This window comes from Toxoplasma gondii, chromosome II, assembly GCF_000006565.2.
Source record: "Toxoplasma gondii ME49 chromosome II, whole genome shotgun sequence".
Taxonomy (NCBI): domain Eukaryota; phylum Apicomplexa; class Conoidasida; order Eucoccidiorida; family Sarcocystidae; genus Toxoplasma; species Toxoplasma gondii.
In genome coordinates this window covers 1,758,232-1,782,774 of record NC_031469.1, presented here as the reverse complement: position 1 = coordinate 1,782,774, position 24,543 = coordinate 1,758,232, and the positions used below count along the sequence as shown (strand labels likewise).

At 51.1% G+C, this 24,543-nt stretch overlaps 2 protein-coding genes across 2 annotated transcripts; one reads left to right on the top strand and one right to left on the bottom strand.

Annotated features, from left to right (window-relative positions):
- Positions 1 to 3,269: 3,269 nt before the first annotated feature.
- On the bottom strand, positions 3,270 to 9,620 carry TGME49_297430 (hypothetical protein). Its single transcript, XM_018782315.1, has 5 exons — positions 8,871 to 9,620; positions 7,737 to 7,875; positions 6,583 to 7,088; positions 4,362 to 6,102; positions 3,270 to 3,840 (listed from the first exon to the last, which is right to left on the bottom strand). Exons 1-4 carry the CDS (start codon positions 8,935 to 8,937, stop codon positions 6,068 to 6,070), a joined length of 747 nt encoding a protein of 248 aa, XP_018638359.1. The 5' UTR covers positions 8,938 to 9,620; the 3' UTR covers positions 3,270 to 3,840; positions 4,362 to 6,067.
- A 162-nt stretch (positions 9,621 to 9,782) lies between these two features.
- Positions 9,783 to 23,997, top strand: TGME49_297420 (beta-tubulin cofactor D, putative). Its single transcript, XM_018782314.1, has 10 exons — positions 9,783 to 10,639; positions 11,061 to 14,442; positions 15,226 to 15,854; positions 16,542 to 16,909; positions 17,404 to 17,689; positions 18,308 to 18,626; positions 18,911 to 20,136; positions 20,860 to 21,889; positions 22,519 to 22,735; positions 23,325 to 23,997. The coding sequence occupies exons 2-10, from the start codon at positions 12,870 to 12,872 to the stop codon at positions 23,797 to 23,799; spliced, it is 6,123 nt and encodes a 2,040-aa protein (XP_018638358.1). The 5' UTR covers positions 9,783 to 10,639; positions 11,061 to 12,869; the 3' UTR covers positions 23,800 to 23,997.
- The last annotated feature ends 546 nt before the right edge of the window (positions 23,998 to 24,543 follow it).

Sequence of the window (24,543 nt, the reverse complement as noted above, 5' to 3'; positions counted from 1 at the left end):
CGGTAAACCTACGACGGCCGCTACAACGTTTGCCTGTAATTTTCCGCCTTGAATGCTACTGTCAGCAAGAGAAGATGGACAACGCCCAGAGGGTTCCTTTACTTACCAACTGCCGCTTCTCTTTCCGTGGGCATCCTTCTGCACATGTTCAGGCCATTGTACCCAAATCGAGAAGAAGTTTCCAAATTCCATGAGTCGAGGCGAGTGTTGTTTGCTCAGGTTACAAAAAGTCGCAGCAGATGCCGTGAGAGAGGGGCCCCACGGCTTCCACATGAAACAATCGACGCACACACTGCAAGAGATTCAGGGACTAGTAGCAGTAATCTTTCCGACGTGGCATTTCGAATTTGACATTCCCTCATCTTTCGGGTGTGGTATAAGGTACGAGTTCCTGATCTGAAGACAACCCCTTGAAAACGACAATGTCAGAAAAGGTTTTTTGCAGCTTTGAAGCGAAAGCGACAGGAGACTGGGACGATTTCGTCTTCCGGCTTCCAAAGACACTACCTATTAAAAAGAGCGCATGTACGCACTGCTTGTCAAGTAACAAAAAGACATCTCGATCTTAGATTGGTTAGTACAGAATATCAAACCAAACTTAACACGCCTTCACCGTGGGCCGTACATATACGGCTTGTACAAGGGACACAGCTACTTCTGTTTCAGAATATTTTGACACGTGTCCTGGTCACGTGATCTATTCTCACAACGGCATGCATGCGTGTGTGCCCCAGACATGTGATTTAACGTGTGCCGGTCGCTACATGTTTCCTCCATTTTTCGGAGAACGAGTTCCTCGGGTCTACCAAAGAGATCGCTGTAGTTGCTTCGTACCGAGGTGACAAAACGGATGACACCTCGTCTGAAGGCGGCGGCCACCTCTACCTTTCTTCTGAGTGAAATTCTCTTTCCCGGTTTGTGTTGCGGAAGCCTTCACAAAGCCAAAACGTGATTGTTTCTACATAACTTTTTGGCACATGGACACTTATTTGATTAAAAATACATAAACTGTGTGAAAGCTCTACGCACGCATATACGTATAAATATATGCTCCATTGGACGCCTCTGAGCTTCGCTAACGTTTCTTGTTATGTGCAAAACAGACATCTATCGTTCAGGTCAACAATGCACAGTCCCAGAAGTCACGAGCGATAAGAAGACAAAAAGGCACTACAGCCGTTTGCGTCTGCTGCGCCTCAGAGTGTAGTTGTACTATATACCGCCACCTCAACGCGAAGTGCCTTTCCATCACCAGAAATATTGAAGGCTTTTTGCATTGTCGTGGAAAATCGTTCCTTTCTTGCACAGTTAGGGATCAGGAGCTTCTTAAAAACATGGAAAACGTGGATCCTGGTTTTCGCACTGACTCCGTTCCCAGATGGTTTCCGTGCAATGAACCCGCAATATCTTCCTTCGCAGCACAGAACTCAGCTGCACCAGGGGTACTGAAACTTGCAGCGACTGCCGCAGCTACCGCGAGATACACATAATGCGAGCACACACAGTTTCTGGATTTACGGTGATTCCTTTACGTGTGAAAAGCACTACTGTAATCTTAAACGAGGCTACTGGGTTGGAATGTTTCGGTGCGCATTTAAGGTGGATACTACACGCAAACCATAATATGGACTGGAGCCAATTAAGTTCCCCTCGGGAGCAATAGTGGGGTGTTTTCTGGGAGTTGTCGATAGGTTAGAGCCGGTCAGGGAGCCATAGCACACACAGTATGCTTGTTCATCGTCAGATATAAAATCTGAAGTATAGTGCTTATGAAGGATGCAGAGTAGATGATACGATTCACCAGACCGACTCTCTCTCTCTCACCCCCCCCCCCCACACTCCACCCGGCACATTGCCCGTGAGCGATTCATTCGCCACTTGCAGCGCTGCGAGGCCGTATCCGATAAAAGAAATAACACGGTACAACTGTTATGTATAACAGTTCAAAGCAAAACAAGTTATAAATACCACATCACCTGGGCATGCAGAGAATCGGACTTTGACAGCGAGCAGATCTCAACCACTGTTTGTAAATTCCCAGATGGGGGAATCTGACTCTGCACAAAAAACGTCCACATTTTGACACCGAAGCAAAAGCGACAAAGTTGATTGGGTTTGGGTTGACAATATGCGCTCAGCAAAATGAATGAGCTTTTGTCGAACCTCATCGATACTCACTACCAGCCAATCAGACCCGCTTCTGTGGGGCGTTAGTTTTTCTTTGAGACGTGTACTGTCCTACACGGACGGAAGTGGCCGCAAAAGCTGCTAGTAAACTGAATTCATGAGGGCCGGCAACTTTTGCGGCACGAGGTCTGTTGTATAAGGAAGTAGCTTGTGATCAAATCCATAAATGAACACAACGCCTTGCCCTAGTGCTCCCAACATCCTGCAAAGACGGGAAAGTGAATTGCACATTTGAGATACAAATAACGTCACGGCATTCTGTAACACACCTAGTTCTCATGAGAATCAACTCGATGTTGCGTAGACTCACCAAACTGTGTGTGTCCGTGTTGGTAGATTTGCCTTATCCTGTTGAATGGATTCACGCCTTGGAATTCATGCAATAACTACAGGACCCTGTCTGTAAATCTTCGGAAGCGAACGAGATTCCCTGCTGTTATTTTTCTCCTGTTCGAGTAGTGTGCTATGAATCACCTTTATTGAGAAGGTAAATTCAACAAGCACAAGCAGCAAGAATTTTACTGATTATTCCTGATTTTGGCATTGCAGCTGGACACCAGCCACCCCAGCGTAAATTTGCCTTGCATCCACCTGTTTGCTGGGGACACCTCCGGGGTCGAACGCACCATTTAGAAGGGCAAAGGGTTCGAGGTGACGCAGGCAAAATGATGGCCAACCACCACCCGACGAACTTGTCTAACTGCGGCAATGAACTCCTCAAGTGCATAGAGGACCTCAAGCGCAAGAGGGATGAGATCGGCAAACAAATTATGCTGGTATCCAGAACACTTTGCCACATTGAAACACAGTATAGTGAAGAAATACTTGCGAATGCTCTACACGATATTGGCGTTATTTCTTCTTGCCATCTACATCGTTTCACTGAGAGCAGCTCTCATGTTTGTTTGTAAACACGTCACGCTGTGTTCCAAAATGTTTACAGCGCAGTGCTTTGCCGTGCGTTGGCTTGGCATCATACACTCTTTCCCATCATCGCTAGAAGCCGGTTTGCCGCTTGTTAATTGGGGCACTGTGGTGAAGCGATGTTGTTTACAGGAGAGCGAAGAAAAAGAGAAAGTTCAGCGAGGAATTGCCGCTTTGACCGAGAAACTGCAGAAGCTAAACGGTACGGTATGCCCGTCAGATGCGCGCGCCACCGAATGTCTGTTTTTGATCATCCAACCCCAGCACACTCGGTAAACATCTTGTTTTCCATGGAGAGAGGCCATACCATCAGCAAGCAAGAAGACTGGCTCGTACCTACGGCTTGCTAGGGAACCGTCTCCTGAAAAGGGCAACTTGGAACCCTGCGAAGGAATCAGTCCCAAAAGCGGGCTTTTCCTGGTGACATGATACCATTCAACATGACCTTGTTTCACGATGCGCTGCGCGCGATGCATGAACCGCAAGTGAGCATTTGGCGAAGAAAAACTATCGGCAAGTTCGGAAACCTTGTGCGTGCAATGCAGTGGCACAGGTTCTTCGTTTTCATGCAAGTCCTTAATGCCGGATTTGTACGGAGGAGATGGTAACTTCTCTTTGCACACATCTATTTTGGTGGTTAGGACACCGTTTTCCCAAGAACTAACGCGGCATCCTACTTCCTTGTATTTAAGTGAACTCTTGTGGCCCGCAGGGTTTCGTGTGTACTATCTGCACAGCAAGCAACGAAAGAAACATGCAAGCAAAAGAAGAATACGACAAAACGATACAAGACACAGAAGCTGCATATATGAAGGTGAGATGAATGGATTCCCCTTCCTCGAACGACACTCATCATTCCTGCTCTCCCCTCAGTACTATTTTTGTTTTTCGCCCAACGCCCGACTTGATGCCGAGATGTTTCGTGGTGCAGCCACGTAGATTTGACATTTCACAAGTAAAGTTGGTAACGTGAACAATAGTAATGCATCAACTTGCACCACCAGGTAGCGATGGTAGGACTTTATTTATTTTGAGTTGTTCATCAACGGGTGCCCGACCACCAGGGTGTTTACGCCTTTCACTGATTAGGGCTCCTCATTACTGGTCTTGGGGTCCGTTTTTCGTTTGCAGATCATTGAATCTTCGCAAACGCTCCTCCATGTATTACGACGAGAGTCTATGAGCTTGGCGAAGAAAAGCAGCCTGGAGTGAACTTAAGTACTGAAAGCTCCGCGTCGCTTGACCCTTACCTGGCATCTTTCCAAAGTGAAGGATTTTGTGCTGTACGGTTTCTCCTCGTTTCAGTTTGTTCCAATCTCTCCTCTGTAGCTCATTCGATTAAGTCTACCATCGCACCACCCCCTTCAAATTTCCTGTTCTAGACTGGATGTAAAATTCCTGTTCTTGTGTGGATTGAACGACACGTGGCAACCACGGTGCTTCTACAGCCGACCTGCGTTATTCACGAGAAGAAAAACTCACCGACGCTCGAGCCCAGCACGCGCCCACCGCGTTTACTCATCCACCACTTGCCCCCGTTAGCGAGCAGACCTCTCTTCTTGGTAGTTTTTGATCCGAGCACGAATATTCAACATGCACCGCCGGCCTGTCCGGCTTGTCCACAACACTGGAGATAATACTATTATGGCTATACACAATCTGCCCGGTTCAGGTGGCCACCTCACTGCACATCAGTAAAGGAACAACGGTCCGACGCCTCTATTGCCAGCGCGGATGTCCCGTGGTGTGAAGGAAAATGCCGTTAGGTTTCGTGTCTCGGAAGTGACACACCAACACCGTCTCCGCAGTCGATTCGAATAGATAATGCATTCCGCGGAAGCTGCTGTCTAGTGTCGGATCACCCCTGACACCCTGGGAAGACGGTAGGTAAACCACAGATAAAAACCTAAAGGAGCACCGCAGCCACTGGAAGCTGTCCTGACCGTCTACGCTGCGCAGTGTCAGCAAATTGCACATGCTGCCAGGCAAAAAGAGACGGAAGCCTGCTCAAGTGTGTGAATTCCGACGCCCACATTTCTGCAAGGCTCCATTGTACGTCAGAGGAAGCTTCTTGATTAGAATTGTGTCAGGTTAGCATACAAGCATCCAATCAACTTTAAGGTTCCCTCGCTTCGACAGGCGTTTATGCTGAGAATGTCACTACAGACGCTAAAGTAGATGCATGTCTTCCACACCCGCCACCGGGCGGCAGAACATGTTTGAGGGATGCTCGAAATGCAAAAACGTTAAACGAAGAGAGAAGCACGCAAAAATTCGCCTTAGCGACGAAATTCGTCTTTAGACCAGAACCGCAAGCCTCTACGTTGACCGTTCCACCGTCTCTTCTGCTCCAGTACTCGATTCCCTTCTCGTCGTCAAGACAGGTTTGTGTCGATTCTGGTCCTCCGTAGCTCTTGGCGACCGTCCCTGTATCAGCATGCCTCGCCTACGGCGCCGCCACATATCGTAGTTCACCACGGGCGTCATCCATAGACCGTCAATGCCTCCACCATCCAACACATATTTTAATACAAACATCGTATTCTCTCGTAATTGACGTCAGTCTCGTGGTGTGAACCCCGTAAAACTCAATGCAGCAAAATCCTTCTCAAGGACAGACATCTCATAGCGGCATCTTTCTCCTCTCTGAAGTTCAACTTCCCTGCTAAACAAGTTTCTACACACATCAGCATGCATGTCTCTTCAAACTCACACACGCGTCAAGGCTTGCACGATTCATCTCTGCATGCCGTCGCATCCAGAACATCGAGCGCCAAAATGCAATCTTAGAAGACAACCATACTGACCGAAAACACCAATATTATCTGCGATTCGTTTCAGCCGAGACTCTTGGCCTCCTATGTAGTTACGCTTGGAACTGGGGCCTCTTAGCAAGCACGACCCCGCGCACAACATGATTCTGCTTGTTGGGCGTGTGTCCGTCATCCCTCACCGCCTAAAGACTGTTGTCCATAGAAACATCCATGCCTCCTACAAACACAACGGAAACACACAAATACGCCACTGCTGGCCCACGCGAAAGGCGTTTCTCCGTTTGTCTGCGGAAGAAAACTGGACAGAGCCGCCTGTTCCCTCCGGCAGAAGGACCGCCAAACAGGTGCCCCCATTCGATGCTCAAACTCTCACCGTTTACGAGCTACCTCAAAACAGAAGGACGGCTCTTTTCAGTCCGAGGTTTCCTGTGACCCTTTCGTGTCGTATGTCTTCCTATGTTTACACGATGCTTCCGTAATTCGTGAAAAAAGTGAAGGCGACGACCATCAACGCGATGATCCTGCCTTGGAGGGTAACACGTCCTACAGTTTTCTCTCACACCTACTCCTACGGATACGAACTATCTGGTGACACGGAAGGCACCGCAACTTCAAGCGCATGCCTACCAAGACAGACATGCATACACGCAGAACAGAAACGCTGACTCATATACACAAATGTCTGTCTACCTCTCACCTCTCGGGGCAACTCCAGTAGAAGCGACGCCGGCATCGGCCGCAGTTCCGTTGGCAACGACTCCTGCTGCAACGCGCGAAGCGTCATCACCGGCCGGACCAGCGGCTCCAGATCCAGGGGCCGGCGCACCCCCGACACCGCCGCTGCGGCTAAAATAGTTTTCCAAGTCGTTATCCAGGCGCTTCTTGATGTTGTCATCGCCCATGTACTTGTCGAGCTCGGCGTCCAGAGACTCTTTGTTCACCGGCGCACCTCCTCGTCCGCCGCGACCGCCTCGAGTTCCTCGTCCCCCGCGTCCGCCGCGGAAGCCGCCGCGCGCCCCGCCGCGTCCGCCTCTGAGGCCTCCTCTCCGCGAGGCGAAGGCGCCGCCTCGGGCGCCTCGACCGCCTCTCTGACTCAATCTTTCGCGGTAGCTCTGAACGCCGTTGCGAGGCATGTTGTTGCGGTAAGCAGCCATAGAAGAGCCGCGGTTGTTTGTGTATCCACCACGACCACGTCCGTAGGAGCTGAGCGAGCAAAACGCGCCGAAAACACCCGCGAGACTTCCAGACTTTGTTCTGCGCATACAGTCATGGGCGAGCAGTGTTTCACAGTGCTCCCACGGGAAGATGGGACGAGGAGATGTAAAGACAGCGTGCAGAAAAGAGACAGAGTGCGTAGAGAGGAAGCGCGTATCCCTTGCTTTGAACGGAACTCATCTGCAAGACAAGTCCAGACCCGAAACCCCCACGTGCAGATGGGGAGGAACAAAGAGTCGTCAGAAAAATCAAGGCCACCGACTGCAGACACCCTTCACAATCCGACGACTCTTCACACGTCGTTCCCTGGATGACTTCAGGGACAGAATGTTGTGTGAGAAAGGCAGACGGCATCCGCACAACAGTATGAGCTCTCATGCACACGGAAACACGCGCGTTTTTCTTCGAAAGGCTAGTCCCTTACGAGAAAAAAGTGAGGAGCTTCAGAACTGCCTTCTTTCAGTTCCAGAACTGTATCGCACGGAAGGATGTCACGTGGAAAAGCAAAACTTGATGAGAGGAACGACGAAGAGGGACGTTAAACAGAAGGGAGGAACGGACTCCGGTGGCACCTGGTCCGGAGGCAGACCCTTTTCTGTAGCCACTTCAGGATTCCTTTTGGATTCGCGCGTGTACCTGGCGCCGCGGTAGTTGGTGTATCTTCCTCGGCTAATAGCGAGATTGCTAGAAGGTCCACCCCTGCCTCGTCCCGCAGGAAGGCGAGAGTTGTTCTTCATTCCGTAAACGCGGGCTCGCGCCCAGCTGCGTACACCGGCTGCACGAAGAAGAGAACAGAAACTCGGGACTTCTTGATCGAAAGAAGTCCGCCACGCCTTTGAGAAACACGTGAGCTGCGCGTTGGAAACAGCCTTGGAGGATTTTCTTCAGATGTCGGCAGAACTCTGGCTCTGCGTCAACCGACCTTCCAGAATCTCCTTGTTTGGGCCGAGCGACTGTGCGTCGTCTTCCCGTCTCCGAGCGACGGAACAGAGGACAGCGGGGAAACCGAATCGTCGAAATTCGGAGGAGCAGAGGTGGGGAAACAGCATGGGCGTCTACGTTCTTTGCTATCAAGACCCGTGCAGATGCGGGGACTTCTCCGCAACATTGAATACAGAAAGGATCGCGGGAGCCTACCACTCCAGGGCCCTTCCCGAGGAATGGTGACCACGAAATGCGCTCGGACAATGTGTGTTGTTCGTCGCCAAACGAACAAACGCGCCTTGGAAAGAATCTCGCATACCCACAGCGGCGCTACCTGGAGCCCCGTTCGAGCAACACGCGTCGTCTGTGCTTTTGTGGGCAACTCTCTGAGCTAATTTCCTCTCAAATTCGTCCACTAAAAAGTTACGCTTCTCCTGATCCAATGAAAAGCTCCGCCTCTCTTCGTTGGCAATACGTGGCTGCTACCTCTAGCGCCACAAGTCGGCAGCTCCTACGATTCTCTCCCTACAGCCTCCCTCGTGAGGGACATTGCCCCATGACGCGGAAACACTTCTAACTGCACGAACAGATTCTCGACGATATGGAGAGTAGAGAATACGCCGGAGAAATCAGAGACGATTACAGAGAGCAACGCAATACGAGTTCACACGTGTTTGAGAGCCCACGGAGAAACTGAGGACTACTCTCCAAGTGCTTGGCAGCGGACTTCCACCGGAAGTGCACGTCCGCTGAAATCTCTTGGCTCCATTCTTATCCCCCTCAGGACTTTGAAGAGCCACACTTTTTTCCGGTAAAGATGCCATTTCTGAGACGTGAAACACTTACTCCCGCGGCTCGCAGTGTTGCTGTTGTAGCGGCTGGTGCCACCTCGGCTGTATGCTCCCCGAACCATTGTGTAGATAAGAAGCAGTGACGAAGATTCGCCGATCCTAGAAGCAACTTAATGCCTTTTAATTGATGGATTCCGCGAGTTTTAGCCTGCGGAACAAGCTTGCAGTTTCTGTCCGTCCTGCACATGCGTGTCCACCCCACTAGGCTGCTGCGACGCAGTAGTGCTCGAAAATTCTTGCTGAGAGTTCGTTTCCTGCCACGATGAAAGGGGTCAGTGTTACGCTGAAAAGTGAACAATAACAGCAAAAGTGCGTTCCTCGCTGACCACAAAAAACGGGTGTACCGGGGTCGCAAAAAGCGGACGCGCACACGGCAGGGGGCGAGACACGCCGATTTTCATACGGTGATCAGCACAGACACAAATTGCATTCTTCTTCAACAATACGAGGTTTTATGGTCCAAACGTATGCAAAAACGAGCCGGCTAAAAGGCGCAGTTTTTAGAAACAGAATCATGCATCACAGTGGATTGCGCGCGGTGACGGCGCCGCGATACGTTGAAACGAGATTTTGGAAAGCAGCGAGTGCCGAGCTCAGACGACTCCGCGAAAACACGGAAAAACCTAATAAAAGCAGTGGGGAAAAGGACACGGCCCCACCAAGAGCGGTTCACGGAAGGAAACAGTATTTTGACCACAGTCACAGCGACTCAGAACGGCCTCGAGGAACGACGAGCGCAGGAAAAACACCCAGCAGCGAGCAGGGTCGTGGAAGAGGAAAAGCGACGGAACGGCCGAAGAGGGGTGGGGAGCACGCACGAAGCGAAGGGTGGAAGAATTTTACGCTGGCCAGCAGCGCCTGGAACCTGAGAAAAGGAGGAACTTTGAGAGCAGAAAAAGGACCTCCTGCAGCAGTTAGCAAAGTTATCAATCATTCTGTATTTTTGAGCTATATGCGCGGAATCTATACCGAGAGGGAACCGTTCTTTTGGATACGCTCCCACAAAAGTGATTCTGGACGAACGGTGTTACGAGGTTTCATCCAGAAGATAGCTCCGTAGTATGCTTAGGCGTGAGACATGACGGCGGTCACCTTGATCCACGTAGAGAATTCGTGAGGTCTCAAAGGACGGCTGATATTATAAATGCAGTGTTTTCCATGACTGTTTGCGAGACTAGATGGGGATCGACGCTTAGCCGAAAAATTGGGTTGTGCACTTCATTCGTTACTCAGGGCAACCAGACAAGCCAAGCGGCGCTACTCCCAGCCATGCACTCACCTCGGTTCACAGCGCACCGCTCTATACCGGAGGGAAGGCTGCCATTAAGATATAAAAGCACAGTATAGCTCTGCCACAGAGACAGAAGACATTTCCAGCAGCTGAAGACAAGGGGTGAGTATCTCGTGGTAGTGTGTGGCTTTTAAAAGGGAGGTTCCATCTATCACTGTGTGAGAGAAATCATGCGAAACTGATGAGCGGGCGGTTTCTTGCCTGAGCCTCACCACAGAAAGCCAGCAAAGGTTTCTGGCAGCATCTGTGACGTACTGCGTCTATGATATATATCATGTCGTGGAGGGCTGTCAATGACGCTACAACATCACGCTTCCTGTATACCCCAGATCACATAAATTATGTTACTCTCCATTTTGCTCCTGTGGAGCTGCAAGCCTCACAGGGCAACTGTTTCTCACTCAGTATTCCTTCGCAACCAGACTTCCGTGACCGCCGGGATCCAAGGATCCGCACCGGTCGGGAGTTGCGAGGTAAGATTCCCGTTTCGATGTGCGTAAGTGTATGAAATATGTTGGAAAATTTGGTATTTTTGGAAAGCCAACATTTCTGTACAGGCTGTACAGATCTAGTGCGTTGTCCAATCTTCACAGCTTCTATTTTCGGTAACTAAGAACACAGTCAGGATGGATTAGTGAGCCGATAGTTTCATTTCCATGCAGAAGTAAATTGACATTCACTGCAGAATATAAAATTCTTGCCTGTGCAAAGAATAATCCAATTAAATCTGATATTTGTACGCAGCCGTCATTAAGACCATAACGAGCACAGATGTCCCTGTTTGTGCGGTTTGTTGTGTATCTTTGATGACTGTATACTACGGACGACAGCGTTATGCGATCAGCGATGTAACTGTGTAGTGGTCATTTGGACTGCACCTGTTTTATGAAACAGAGATCTCGGGATGAGAGACAGTCTTGAGTCCAGGAAGGATCACTGAGGACGCCGTGGAAGTATACTCAGCAACGTCAGCCAACGGTAACGTACCACATGAAGAAACGGCTACCCATTACGTTGCCACATGACTGTGTATATGCGACGCTGCCGAAGAAGTAGAATGCTCCATGCTTCTCAGGATATGTCGAAAAATCGAACCTGCGCGAGCTGGATTGATTGCAACGCCTATCGGGACACGTACTGCTTCCTGAAGCGTCTGCGGTGCAACCTGTCACAAAAATTCGTTGATAAGTTCAATACCCTTCGTTCTGGTAACTGGGAGACTTTCCTTGTCAACGGCATCAGCTAGTGTGCGGTTATTAATCATTCATCATACTGGCTTTTGTTGTTCTTTTGTGCGGTGTATGCCGTTGATTGAAAAGTGCCATTTCTAGCGTGCTTTGCCCAAATGATGGGATCTGGACATCGCTGCGGATCAAAAGACCATACGACGCACTGGTCATGTTGCGTGAAAGAAGCTACTCTCTGTTTTACATACCCCTCCCTACTAGCCTTGCCCTGCCAATCACTGATGTCACCCATGGTTTCGCTTTTTTCTGTTTTACCAACGAGGTATCGCGCGGCAGTTCTACGCTTCCTGCAAACGCACGCAGTTCAGAACTATCCAGATAGTGTTTTACTGCCTGAAAAATTAGACCTCAATGAACAAGTGTAGTACATCACAACGTGCGGGGAAGAAGGGGACAGGAAACGGTAGGAGAACGGCCAGGAGGGCAAGCCACACATCTAGTTTCCTTCTGGAGTGGGTTAGGTATCCCACGGCTGATGCAGTATCTTGACAACCGCACTCGAATTCAAGCATCCCTAGCTGTCTCCTTTTTCGGGAAGAACTGCCTTACGAAATTGTCAACGCAACAGTGAATTTTGCTGTCTCCCGAAGCGACCCTGGTGTCTTCTCGTGGAGGGTCGCATGCAGATACAACGAGCTGTGCCAGAAGACAGACATCGGCAGCCAGGCATTCGCCAAACGTCCATTTCACATTTGCTCCACGGGTTTCTCACTCTACCCCATTTTCCCAAGAAAAGTTTGTCTCAACTCGGATCTGTCCGTGGCACATCCTCTTTTCAGAGACACATCATGCGCTTGCATGCGCTGCATTACATGGGATTCACGCAGTCAACCAATGGTGGTTTCCATGCATCGGAGAGAAGGCGCTTTCCAATTTTTGCTCCGTTTTACCTAACGGATGTGTATCTTTTTTAACTTACGTGACAAGCACCTCTTTCAAAAGCCCGACAGGCTGTCGTTCGTTGAATCCACTATCGCCTGTTGCTCGTCGTCTTAGGGCGGCTTCAGCAAGTAGTCTTCGCCGTTAGATTTGTGGATGCTAAACACTGTTGGTGGTCACCTTTTTGCTGAGCATCCAGTGAAAGTTTCTTTTCTGCGTTCCCCTATCTTCGCCTGCTCTCTCGGTGTGATCCTGCGTAAGAGGTACACCCTACCGGTACGGCTTGCCAAGCCGATCTATTGGCATTTGTCTGTTTAAGCACACTTTACTCAGCCGTTCGCTGCTTGGTGGTGCGTTTAGCGTGCACGAGGCCATATTGTTTCGATATTTGCCTGGTTCAATGCCCGCAACTGTCTCCAGAAAGACGCCCTCTGTTATTGCGGATGTCCCGTGTGTGTCCTATGTAGAGCTGTAAGACCTAATCCGCGTGCCCTCCCGAAATTTCAACGACTTCAGTGCTCGGCCTTACGTTAATATCCACAGTGTAGGGTATGCATTGTCCACTAAGGGTGGAGCAATGGACGCGATTCCTGTGTCACAATGGCAGGATGTGCCCGCAGCGACCGGAGGTGCTGCCCGTGGAAAGACTGACGGTCTGCGACAGCAAGCCCCCTCGGCGCCCGCGCTTCTAAGCGAATTCGATCAATCTGATGACCCTAAGTACTCTGATGCATCTTTGGCGAGTGACAGCGTCTGTGGCAACGTCGATTATTTCCGTGAGGCAGATTCCTTTTTCAAGGATCTCGCACAGCTCAAAGAGCTGTGTGAGTCACTGTGCGAAGGATATGCCCGACCTACAGAGCCCGCGTCCAACGAGGTGTATGTACACCGGGTGTCCGTGTGCCGAGTAGAACATGCCGTTGAGCTGGTCACGAGTTGTGTCAGGGTTTTGGACCGGTACCAAAACCGGCCCACCTTGCTGGATCGTCACATTCCTCAAATCGTCGATCCTCTGGTCCAGGTTGTTCAAAAATACCTGCACCTTATTTCGCCGTTCTGCCCCGCAGACGAATTGACGTCGACAGTCCACAGAACCCGTTCCCCGGGGGAACCGGCGCCGGCTGGTCTGGGCAGGCGTTCCGGCGGCGGCCTGAAATTGGCCACGAAGACGAACTGCGAGGACGAAGACGAGCAAGTGAGGCGACTGGCCGCGTCGCTGTCTCTGAGGCTTATCCTCCACCTCGTGTACGCCCTCTGCAAAGTCAGGGGGTACAAGTCCGTCCAGCTCTTGCTTCCGCAGAGACCGGACCTTCTGGAGTCGGTCGTGGACCTGTGCGAGATTCTCTTCGAGGCTGAGCTTCTGTATGCTCCGTCCTCTTCTTCTTTGGCATCGACAACCGAGACAGAACGACCCCTGTCGCCCCGCTGCGCCACTCGCGGACCTGGTGAGGAACATGTTTGGCCTGCGGACCTTTGCACTGGAGACGCGAACGACGAGGCAGAGTGGAGTGACACATGCAAGCTCTCTTTCGCCACACGGACACAGACTGGAGGAAGAGTAACGAGGGAACCGTGTTGCAGTGCATTACGCGCTCTCTCAGCTCTTGCGAAGCAACTCCCACTGTGGAGCACTCACTACTCTCTCCTGGTCTGGCTCTCGCTTCTTGTTCTCGCGCCTTTCGGGTTAGACAGTCTCGACAGTTCGCTCCAATCAGCCCAGGAGAGGACGAGTTTTGGAGGCGCCGCCGAGGTCGAAAAGACTCAACCGAGGACGCTGGGATTAAGAATCGTTCTTCTCGCTGAGGCGTATCTTCGGACAACAAACACGAAAGCCAGCGACGCAGCTGCCTTTGCACTTGCCCGCTTTTTCAGTCGGCCCGATGTCTCTCTAAAGACTCCGGAACTCCTTCCACACTTCATCAACTTCTGCCAGCAGTCTCTCTTTTTAGAGAAGCAGCTTTCAACGTACGACGTTCCCTCTTCGTCGTGGACTTCCTCTTGCTGTTCGTCTGCTTCTGGTTCCTCTGGTCGTCCAAATGACAGGGGAGATCAAGGTGAAGGACAGTCCTCCTTTGCACAACTGTCCAGTCCCGTCTCAACGGGCCCTGGCGGGGATGCTTCTCCCGTGCCTCTCTTTCAGCGAGCAAACGGTGAGGAACATCAAGTGCCGAGGCATCCAGTGTATACTTGGAACACCAGCTTGTGTATACAAGTAATACAAAGGATCTTCTCTTTGTAAGTTTTCCTCCTAAATGTAGTCTGTGCGAAATGCTTCCAACGAAACGTGCGCGACACCGATATGACTGTGGCGATCGCTGCCGTCTCGTGTCTCTCGCAGCGGCTTTCTGCGGAGGTTTCGCTTCCCAGATAGAACCACACGTTCATTTCTGTTTGTCTATACATTGGTTTGCCTCCAGTACTTTAGTGTTGTATCCCCGATCATGCATGCTGGAACTTTTTCGCGTCTTTTGTGCCTCCTCAGTTCTGAACAAGACTGGGTTAGATCTCTTCGACTCCACGCCGCGTTGTCCAATATCCTTATTCTCAAATCCTTTGCGTTTGATGTGCCCTCTTGCATGCGAGTACTCTTCGCTGCGCTCACAAAAACGCACGGTAGACACATGGCCCTCTGCATGTGGAAAATCCCCCACGAGTACACAAAGCAATCCTCACATGTGTTGGCAAGGCAGTCGAAGGGTTTGGCTGGGGGTGTCCAGAAGTATCTTCCTCAGTTGTTTCTGGCTGCACGAGTTCAAGGCATTTGCCTGGCGTGAGGCAGTCGCCGACGTCTAGCCCAGGAGAGATGATACTCCCCAGTTTGATGGTCCTGATCAAATTCTCATGTGAGAAGTCGTTTTCGGTCGCTGTCAGGACGAGTGGACCCGTCCCGTTTCCTCGTCATCTGCGCACAAAACTGTCTCTTTGTATCCCAGCACTCCGTGCGCTAAACGAGATCCTGAAGATCATTGACAGGCGAGCTGTCCTCCCGGAACTCCCGCGACTCCTAGCTCTTCTCGGCCTCGCGGCTTCAGCCTCTGACGGACAGCCTGAGCTCGGCGCATGCAGGCCCGAAAAAGATGAACGACAGATGTGGAGCTCGCTGTCCTCTCTCTCTGCCCTCTTCCGCAAACTGAGGTGCAGCTGTGCAGCGCGTCTGTGCATGCTGCTGCTGCCGCCTGTCGACAACCGGTCTCTCCTGTGGAGGTACACCCCGCACGCCCGATGTCTCACGGCGCTGCTGCAGCAGAAGCACACCCAATCGAAAGGCCCAAAAGAGGCGGAAGCAACCAAAGAGACTGCCGGAGAGGAGAGCGGAGAAGAGGTGAGAGAAGAGGCGGAGCGAGGAGACTCTCAGGCAGAGCAAAAAAGGGGAAAAGCTGACGCTCTGGGCCCGCGTCTGGAGGGAGGAGAAGAACCCGACGAGGACGTTCCCGAAGAAGTGGAAGAGGTCATTGGCCTCCTTCTCGAGAGGCTCTCTGATCGGGACAGCGCCGTCAGATGGACTGCATCAAAGTCCATTGCCAGAGTCGTCATGCAGCTGCCAAAGGAATTCGCTGACCAGGTATGGAGCTAACACAAAGGCGGTTCGGGTCTGTCACGATGTGAATACAAACACAACCATGTACACCTCAATCTAAGGATATAAACCATGTAGATGGAGTCAGACCTCCACCAGTGCCCATGTCTGCATCTCTATCAATCTATCCATCTACCTATTGGTATAAGTGTATATATATATATATATATACATGGACAGATCGGCGTGCCTTTTATGTATTTTTGCGTCAGAGTGACTAAATGGGTGTAAGGTTGCCTTGTTTTCGCGGTGGGCTTGTTTAACCGTAGTTGCCGACTTCTGCGGCGGTCGCGCGGGAGGGCATGGATCCTGGGGGGGGATCCGTTTTTCGAGCTTCGGTCACCAGTGCTTTGGGCTCTGCGGACTCGGGCGTGTGGCGGTTCGGAAAAACCTCAACAATTGTGGTACAGGATACTTCCGTTTCTGCTCGAAATCATGATGCTTCTGACCCGTGTAGCTACGACAAAACTTGCGTACCTGTCCGAGGGTATATTGATCTGCGTGCATGTCGCGGTGACTGCGTCTTGATTTGTCTATCGCTGCGTCCACACATGCATGCATTGCCAGGTTCCCAGATCCCCAGAAGGATAGATGCATCTTTGAGTTGAAATGCTCATCTTGTCGCCCATCTGCTTTTTCGCTCACCCCTCTGTGTGGCTTCCGCCTTTCCAGGTTGTTGTGACAGTCCTCGATTCCCTGACCTCCGTCCCGCTCTCATCTTCTCTCTCTTCCAAGCGGCTCTGGCACGGCAGTTGTTTGGCACTCGCGGAACTGCTCAGACGAGGCCTCGTTTTCCTTCCGCGACTGGCTGCCTGCTGCTCGTGTCTGCGACTAGCGGTAGCTGTGGAAGCCTCAGCTAGTTGCGGCGCAGGAGACACGATTGGAGCGGCTGCCGGGGCAGCTCTCAGAGACGCTGCGTGCTACGCTGCCTGGAGTCTTGCGCGTTCTTACTACCGCACAGAAGCACTGAAAGCACAAGTCGAGTCTCTGTCTCATGCACTTCTTCTCGTTGCGCTGTTCGACCGAGAAGTGAACTGCAGGTGCGTCTGTTCCTGTGCAATCCACTATTTTTCTTCGCACTGTACGAACCCTGCTTTTACAAACAATCGTTTTAATGTTACGCGAGATACGTAGTTTCCTCCAAGGTGCCAAATAGGGTAGTGAAGAATGGTTTGCATGACCCCTCAACTGCTAGCACCTGCTCCCTAGAAAAGGCTGCGGTAATGCATCGATTACGCTAAGAAGTAATCGATGCGGAATAACGAAAAAGCTGTAGGATGTCGATGCCACTACGTTGGGCGAGTCTTCTTCTTTACACTCTGGAAGTATAAAGGCGCAGTGCTTCGCCCCCTCTCTCATCCCAATTTCGCTCGTTTCGAGTTTCGTGACCAGCGTTCTAAGCTAAACCTGGCTCCGACGTCCAACTGCACTGTCTCTCTGTGGCATCGGTTTCCTCAGAACTTTTGACTGGCACGCTGAGTTTCTCTTTTTGCATGTGTGCATGTGCGCAACTTCCCTCCGCATCGTGATCCAGACGCGCAGCAGCTGCAGCCTTTCAGGAACTCGAAGGTCGTCAGGGAGGAATACCATGCGGCCTGACAATTGTCACGATTGCGGATTTCTTCGCTCTTGCAACGCGTCGCTCCTCGTATCTCCGCGTGGCGCCTCGAGTCGCAAGTCTCAGTCAAGACTACGCTCTGCTACTCCTGCATGCGTTGTCGACTCTCCTTCTCTCGCCACACGCAGAAGAAGAGCTTCGTGTCCTCGGCGCCGCATCTCTGAAGCGGATCGCCGTGCAGTACCCGAAGCTTGCCGCAGAGGTTCGTCGAGGAAAGAAACAGTGGAATGGCAGGAACGGAAGTTATGGGTGAACATTCGCGCAACACCTTCATCTGTAGCCACTCTCTGCTAGTCCGAAACAGGAACATGCAAAACCCACAGCAAGTGATGTTACCTCGACTCGGGTGGAGTGTGTCGATAAGACACTGGAGTCTACGATTGAATAGTTGTCCACCACTACAGGAGAATCGGAACTTGTTAGTTTCCGCGCTTTCGTCGACTCACAGAATACGCAGCAACCTCTCGTTCGTCATTCTGAGAGGAGACACCCTTTCCTCAAGCGGTGTCACCACCTTTGGATGGGCTGAGCAGGAATCGAGAGCTTCTTGCTTCCTCACCTTGCTTATGGGCATTTTGAGAGCTTACGCGGTCACGCACTCCACGTCTCTTCTCACACAGACTCCCGAAGTCTGCCAAACTCAATCCCCTTCTGTAATTGATTTGTGTCTCGCTCGGGTTCCGGACACACTGAGAAACCTGCACTGCATGATTATATCCCCATAAATATATATATATATATATGTTTGTATATGTTTGCATGTGTGTGTATGTGAAGTAAGCCGGCGTGGAATTTGAAGTCTGGACTTTTGTTTTTCCAGGAAGTTCTTTCCACCGTGCTGGCTAAGGCGGCGGCGCCCGACGAGGATTTCGGAACGCGTCACGGGGCTCTTCTCGGTATCACGGCGTTAACAGAGGCGCTTTGCGGCGGAGTCAGGAACCGCAACGGCGTGCACTCGACGGGAGGAAGCGCCGACAGCGTCGTTCGCTGCGGAGTCTCTGAAGACTGGGAAGGCATTCCCGAGAAGACGCAAACGGAAATCCGGCAACTCGTGTTGAAGGTTGAGAAACAGAGACAGTACCGCGGGAAGGGAGGCGACCTCATTCGGGTGGCTGTCTGCAAACTCATTCAAGGCCTCGGTGAGTTGAAAGGAAAGTGCCACCTCCTCTGTGTACATACACCGGAAACGTGGACGTGCAAGCGTTTCTGAAGCGCCGTCCACGCCGGAAATCAACAGTCACTTCTACGAGGCTTCTCTGCCAGTCCCATCCATAAAAGCTGCAGTTGTGTACAGGTTTTTGCAGAGCGTGTTCGGCATCTTGCGGCATTCCCAAGGTAAAGCCCTAAATGCATTTCCACATGCGTTTGTTTCGAATATCCCACCTGACACTCGCCTCTTTCGAGTTTCCTGTTGATCCCTCAGCCGCGGCGCCCCTGATCACCTTCAAGCTGGCGACAGCTCGCCGGTACCTCACCACGCTGCTGGACGGCTTGCGCCATTTTAGTGAGTCTGTACAGCTCGCAGCGGCGGAGGCCCTTCGCGCGCTGCTTCTGCTCCGCATGCCGACGGAAGAGATTCACGAGTTTCTGCTCCCGACCCTCGTCTCACATTTAAGGAATCGAGACGAGCATGTCGCTGCTCGCAGAGGCTACGTGCTCGCGTTGGCCACCCTCCCTCCCGCCGTTTACCTCGCCTGTCTCGACTCCCGGAAAGCGTTGACTGTACCGGCCTCGACAGAACCTGAATGCTCTTTGAAAGGTTCGAAAGATCAAACGCAGTCTGCGAACGGGTCGGTGGCAACTTCTTCAGAGGACGCAAACGGTCAAGGCAAAAACCTTCCAGAATTGTTCTCGCTCCTCTGCAGAGAGGCGACGTCTATGGCACCCTGTGGGCAGGCGGTGCTGTGCGATGCACAGACGCGGCGCAACGCGCTGATTGCTCTTGGCTCTGCGCTCGCAGTTCTTCTGCCTTCCTCGTCGGAGACTCGCAGGAGCGATGGCTGTTCCCAGGATCGAGAGAAGTCGGGGAAGATCGTTGAGGGGACACGGTTGGAGGCGAGAGGCGCGGGAGCGTCTTGTCTGGCGTTGTCAAGGGATGTAGAAGAGAGTGAGAGGAAGCCGGAGAGCGAGGTAGACGCTCAGCACAGTTCACCTTCGTCTTTGTTCTGGCCAGACATCGTAGAGACACTCGAGAGGTGCTCCGCAGACTTCCAAGCTGATCAGCGCGGCGACGTGGGGTCGTGGGTGAGAGAGGTTGCAGGGGAAATTGCGTGTTTCCTTTTGGAAAACGCATGTCCGCAGACAAAGGAAAGTGTGGGAACAGGGCTTTCGCGTCTCGACCTGAATTCCGCGACCACGCACTCGAACGGTGTCGCTCCAGCCAGATCTGGGGCGGAGAGAGAGATGGCGAGTAGCGCGGTTGACAGTGACAACCACCGAGCGGGGATAGGAGGAAAAGAAGGATGCGGGACGCTGACTCGAGAAGACACACTCAGACTGCTCAGTTTGCTAATCCGAATGGCCATGGAAAATCTAGACCGAACGCGAAGCAGAGCGGCCTTTCTGCTCTACCACATGACAGCGCCACTGGTTTCCCGCACTGAACAGCGACAAGTGTCGCGCTCGCGGATCCGAGTCTCTCCCTTTCGAGTACGCACTGAGAAAAGGTTCTGGTAAACAAAAACCTCTCTCAGAATGACTATTCCAGTTGCCCAAGAAGGTGAAGTGGTTTCTTTGTTTTCGTAGAACAGAAAATGACTTTATTTCGCCTCAGCGAAGCGCGGGTGCCACCCTACATTCTTGATGGTGTACACATCGCGCGTGATGATGCCTGTAGAAGAACTCGAGTTTTTGTGTGGTGCGAGAGGGAGTCTGGAAAGCTGAAAGGTCCCGGCCTTTGTACGTGCCCAAGACGCACTCCTGCAGTGTGCCGCATTCAGCTTTCTTCTCTCCGATTTACGGCTTTCTTTCTGACCACAGACATAGGCACATGAGGGGTGAAACATGAACACAGTCTACACACACCATCAACTCCAAGGGAATTTGAATTTTTCCTGTTGTTTTTCATATACTTGAACCAAAGATTGCCTTGAATCGTAGGGATGCCAGATGCCGATTCGCCGCCCACGAAGCGAATCCGAGGTAGCATGCCTCAGTCTCGATCTTACGGCATTCATTCTCAGTGTTGCGTATGGACCTCTAATGTGACTTGTGACATTTACGCCCTTTCGAGTTATGCAGAAGCTCCCTGCAGTGTCGAGAAGTTTCGCGTTCAAGGTAAACGTCCCGTAGTAACGCATTTCTGTTTTTTCGCTCTATCTCTGCACGTGTCTGGCTTTCTTCTGCTCCTGGTATCTCCACTGTGTCCTTCAGATGGAGTGGATTTGGGGGCGCGTTTTTCACGACTATTCCTATGAGCTGGGTCCAGCCGACATCCAGCCGATTGAAGATTTTGGAAGTGAAGACAGCGAGAAACCAGCGGCGTGCTTTCTCACGCTTGCCCTGAAGCCGTCGCAGTATCCTCCCTTCCTTCCTCTCCTGCAACAGTGCCTGCTTCCTGTGGCTCTTCAGCAGAAACGCGCCTTCGAAGCAACGAAGCCCGAGCTGCCTTTCCAGCGTTTGAAGCTCTCAGATCTCCCGACCGAGATCGGATCAGCTCATCCATCCTCTCGTGTTGGCAGTGAGACGGGAGGAACGCAAGCAAATGCAACAAGTCCGCTTGCTGGCGCGAGCAACGTGTCGTTTCACCGAACCGCATGCGCCGTAGAGGAGGACGCAGGCGAGGACTCGCAGGATTCGTTCTTGACAACCGGTGGGAGCTTTGACTTCCTCCTGGAACTCTCTGTGATCGATGGCGGGTGTGCCACTCTGCACAAGACCCGAAAAGCAGGCGTTTTGCTGCGTTTGCCACTCTTCACAAATCCAGAAATCACCTACCCTCGTCTCCTTCCCCTTCTCCTGCTCTCGCCCTACCGGCGCAGAGCCGCCGAGGGAGTCTGTCTAGGCCTCGGCGCAGCCATGGGCAGCACAGCGGACAAAACAGCTGAGACATTTCTCTCTTTTCTCGTCGAGTTGCGTCGGCTCTCGGCTCCGAGAGAACGTGCGACGATAGTTGAGGAGAAAGAGGAGAGTGCAGAGGGACAAAGGGCAGGAGCTTTCGTCGGCGACCTGTCCGCGTTCTACCAACAGGTTCTATCGCAGTCTCAAGGCGCCGGAGAGGAACACATCGGACATGCAGAGACCGCGAATACCACCGTCACGCACGCTCTCGTCGCTGTTCTTGACCATTGCGTCACGGAATTAAAATCAGGAACTGGGACAGATTATCTCGGCAAACTCACCCTCGCTGCACTACGCGCCATTACTATCGTTCTAAGCAATGACACTGTCACCCCGGGTGATGGTAAGATTCGTAACTTCCTTTCCAGTCATATGTATATATATATATATACATATAGCTACATATGTATATATATGTAGTACGCTGACGTTAGTATACTGGTTCACGTTTTTGAATCTTTCTTTTTTCTTTTTTAAGGTGAACGTGGTATAGGCAGATACGCGTATCCCCCTATGATGAGAGAGGTCACTTGCTGTCGTGTCGAAACGAGATACTGAAGCGAGTCTGCAAGCATTTTTCTCAAGTACGCATGCAGGTACCCTCTGGAGACGATCACCAAGAAAATTGACACAAATATCGTCTCTATTTCTCCTTTTGTTCATCAATGCATCGTTGTCACGATGGAATGTGCTACTGTTCGTTCAACAGTATTTTTCAAGCCAGAGGGTCTGATTGGGATTTTCTCATCCGACGGAATGTCAGAAAGCGAGGAACGTGTTGGTACTTTGTCCCGGATTTCTCTGGATTTTCATTTTTCGCGTAACCTCTGAGCAGTCAGCTGTTTCGATGCTTCATCCTGCAAGCTCGCGGCACGAAGCTTCGTCTGTGTGCAGCGGTCACAAAGATGCGTTTTATCGAGTTATTTGATTTTGTGCGTGTTCTGCCCTTCTGTCCAATATATGCGGTGACAGTATCGAACCTCTTAAAGATTTTAACAGAAGGTCCACTCGCGAAAGGTGTCTGGCTACGATCTTTTCAACTCGTGAAGAGTCGGTGCGAGGCATTCGTCGCTCTGGCGGGGGCGAGAACGAGTCAGGACAGTGTCGCAGAAGGGAATAGAGAAGATCTATCTCTTCTAAAGGAGAAGAGAGTCGCTCTGTGTCATGCTTTGGCATTTCTGCTTCATCGGTAAGAATGCGATTGGTCAGTATGAAACACGTCAATATATATATGTACATACGTATTTATGTGTGTACGCGCGCGTGTGTGAGAATACCAGTAGATTTTTGTGTATATCACGTAAAGATATATATATATATATATATATATATATATATATATATATATGCATGCACGTAGGTGTGCGAATGCGTCTGAATGTGTGTGTGTGTGCCACGTAACGATATATGTATATATATGTGTATTCGTATGCGTTTATGCGTGAGACTTCCTGTAGAGATTTCTGAACCTATATATGTGTCAATGTGTACCTGTATACCGGCTAAGAAGTCCCTATGGGCTAGTGTGTTGGATGAGAGGGACACTGGTTTCTGTGCATTCGAACCAGAGAAAAAGTCGAACGTCCAGGAGGTATTTGCTAGTGGAAGGCGGCTGCTTGTTCACAGTGGCGTCTTTTGGACGGCTTCTTTTTGTTTGTTTTTGAAACGTTTCACATGCCAGAATTCGAGAAGCACGGAAGCCACTCGACGCGAAGAGACGTCATGAGTAAGGCGCACAACATGCATTTGTGAACCGACTGTGTCTTGCCTGTCTTCAGGTTTCCGAAGATTCGGTTGCTGGCAGCGGAGTCGATCTACAGTTCTGTTCTTCTTTCTCTGTCTCCTGAAGTGGACTGCATATCTGGAGTGGAGGATGCCAACTCTGTGGCGCGCGATTCGCCGACTGCATGCACTGAGTCTCCAGTTCCAACAAGCCCCAGATCAGAGCAATTGCTCGTCCTCTCAGAAAAGCAGCTGGACGAGGCTACAGAGCTCCTTACGCTCACACCATGGCTTGAGTTGAATGTGAACAGTGACGAGAATATGCGTGCATGCAGTCCGAGTGAACTCAGCTGTAGGCAGGTCAACGAAGGGAAAGATGAAAACAAAAGGAAGAGTCACAGTGGTGGGAACGAAATACAGTGTCCTGTCGAGAGACTGGTGGTTTTATTTAGTATTCAGAATGAGTGGGCGACAGTATTTTTCAAAACTGACGACATTCACCAGGAAAGAAAGAGAGTCCTTCTTGGTTAGGCTTGATTGCGGAGTAGCAAACGTCTTGGCTAGGCAGGGTCAGGAACTCCCTTGTGGACGGGGCTGGACAGCATGTAATTTGACTTGTGTCTGCTTGTTTTCTGCCGAAAAATCAAATTTTCCGCTCCACGCCTAGGACTTTCCTGAGTGTGTAGCCCGCTGCTGGGGTCGGTTCGATGATTAATGTTGATGCGAGTCACAGAGTCTCAAAACGCAAAGCTTGTTTGTTCTTCCCCCCCCCCCCCCCCCGCCCGCCCCACGCGATTCCCGACACAGCCTAAACCCCAACATGGTGCTACAGTCTACATGTGTTAGACTATTGCCGATAATAGAGTGAAAACTGTTGTAAGTCGGACACAAGATGTTTGTCGACACGTATAGAGGTGAAGTGTAGACGCGTAGTACGGAAGCTGAGGTGTACTCCTCAAGCTCTCAGTTAGCAGCCTCAACCCTAACGTCGACAGACATGGCAAAAGCCCCAAGTGACAATGTGTCGATTTAAGCAAAACCATGTTGAAGTGTTCAGAATAATTTCTACATAGATTCTCTGGGGCAAGTACTTTTTTGTCACGCTTTTGAACATAATATCTGCATTGTAATTTCACTAAACACATTATTCAAAGAAGTAAGAGAGGAAGAAGTTTCCTCCTTAGGTTTGACTGTCAATTCTGGCGGGGAGTGAGTCTGTGTAATGGAACATAGCAGATGTCAGCTGTCTTTGGTTGTTGAGAACGCCGTGTCATT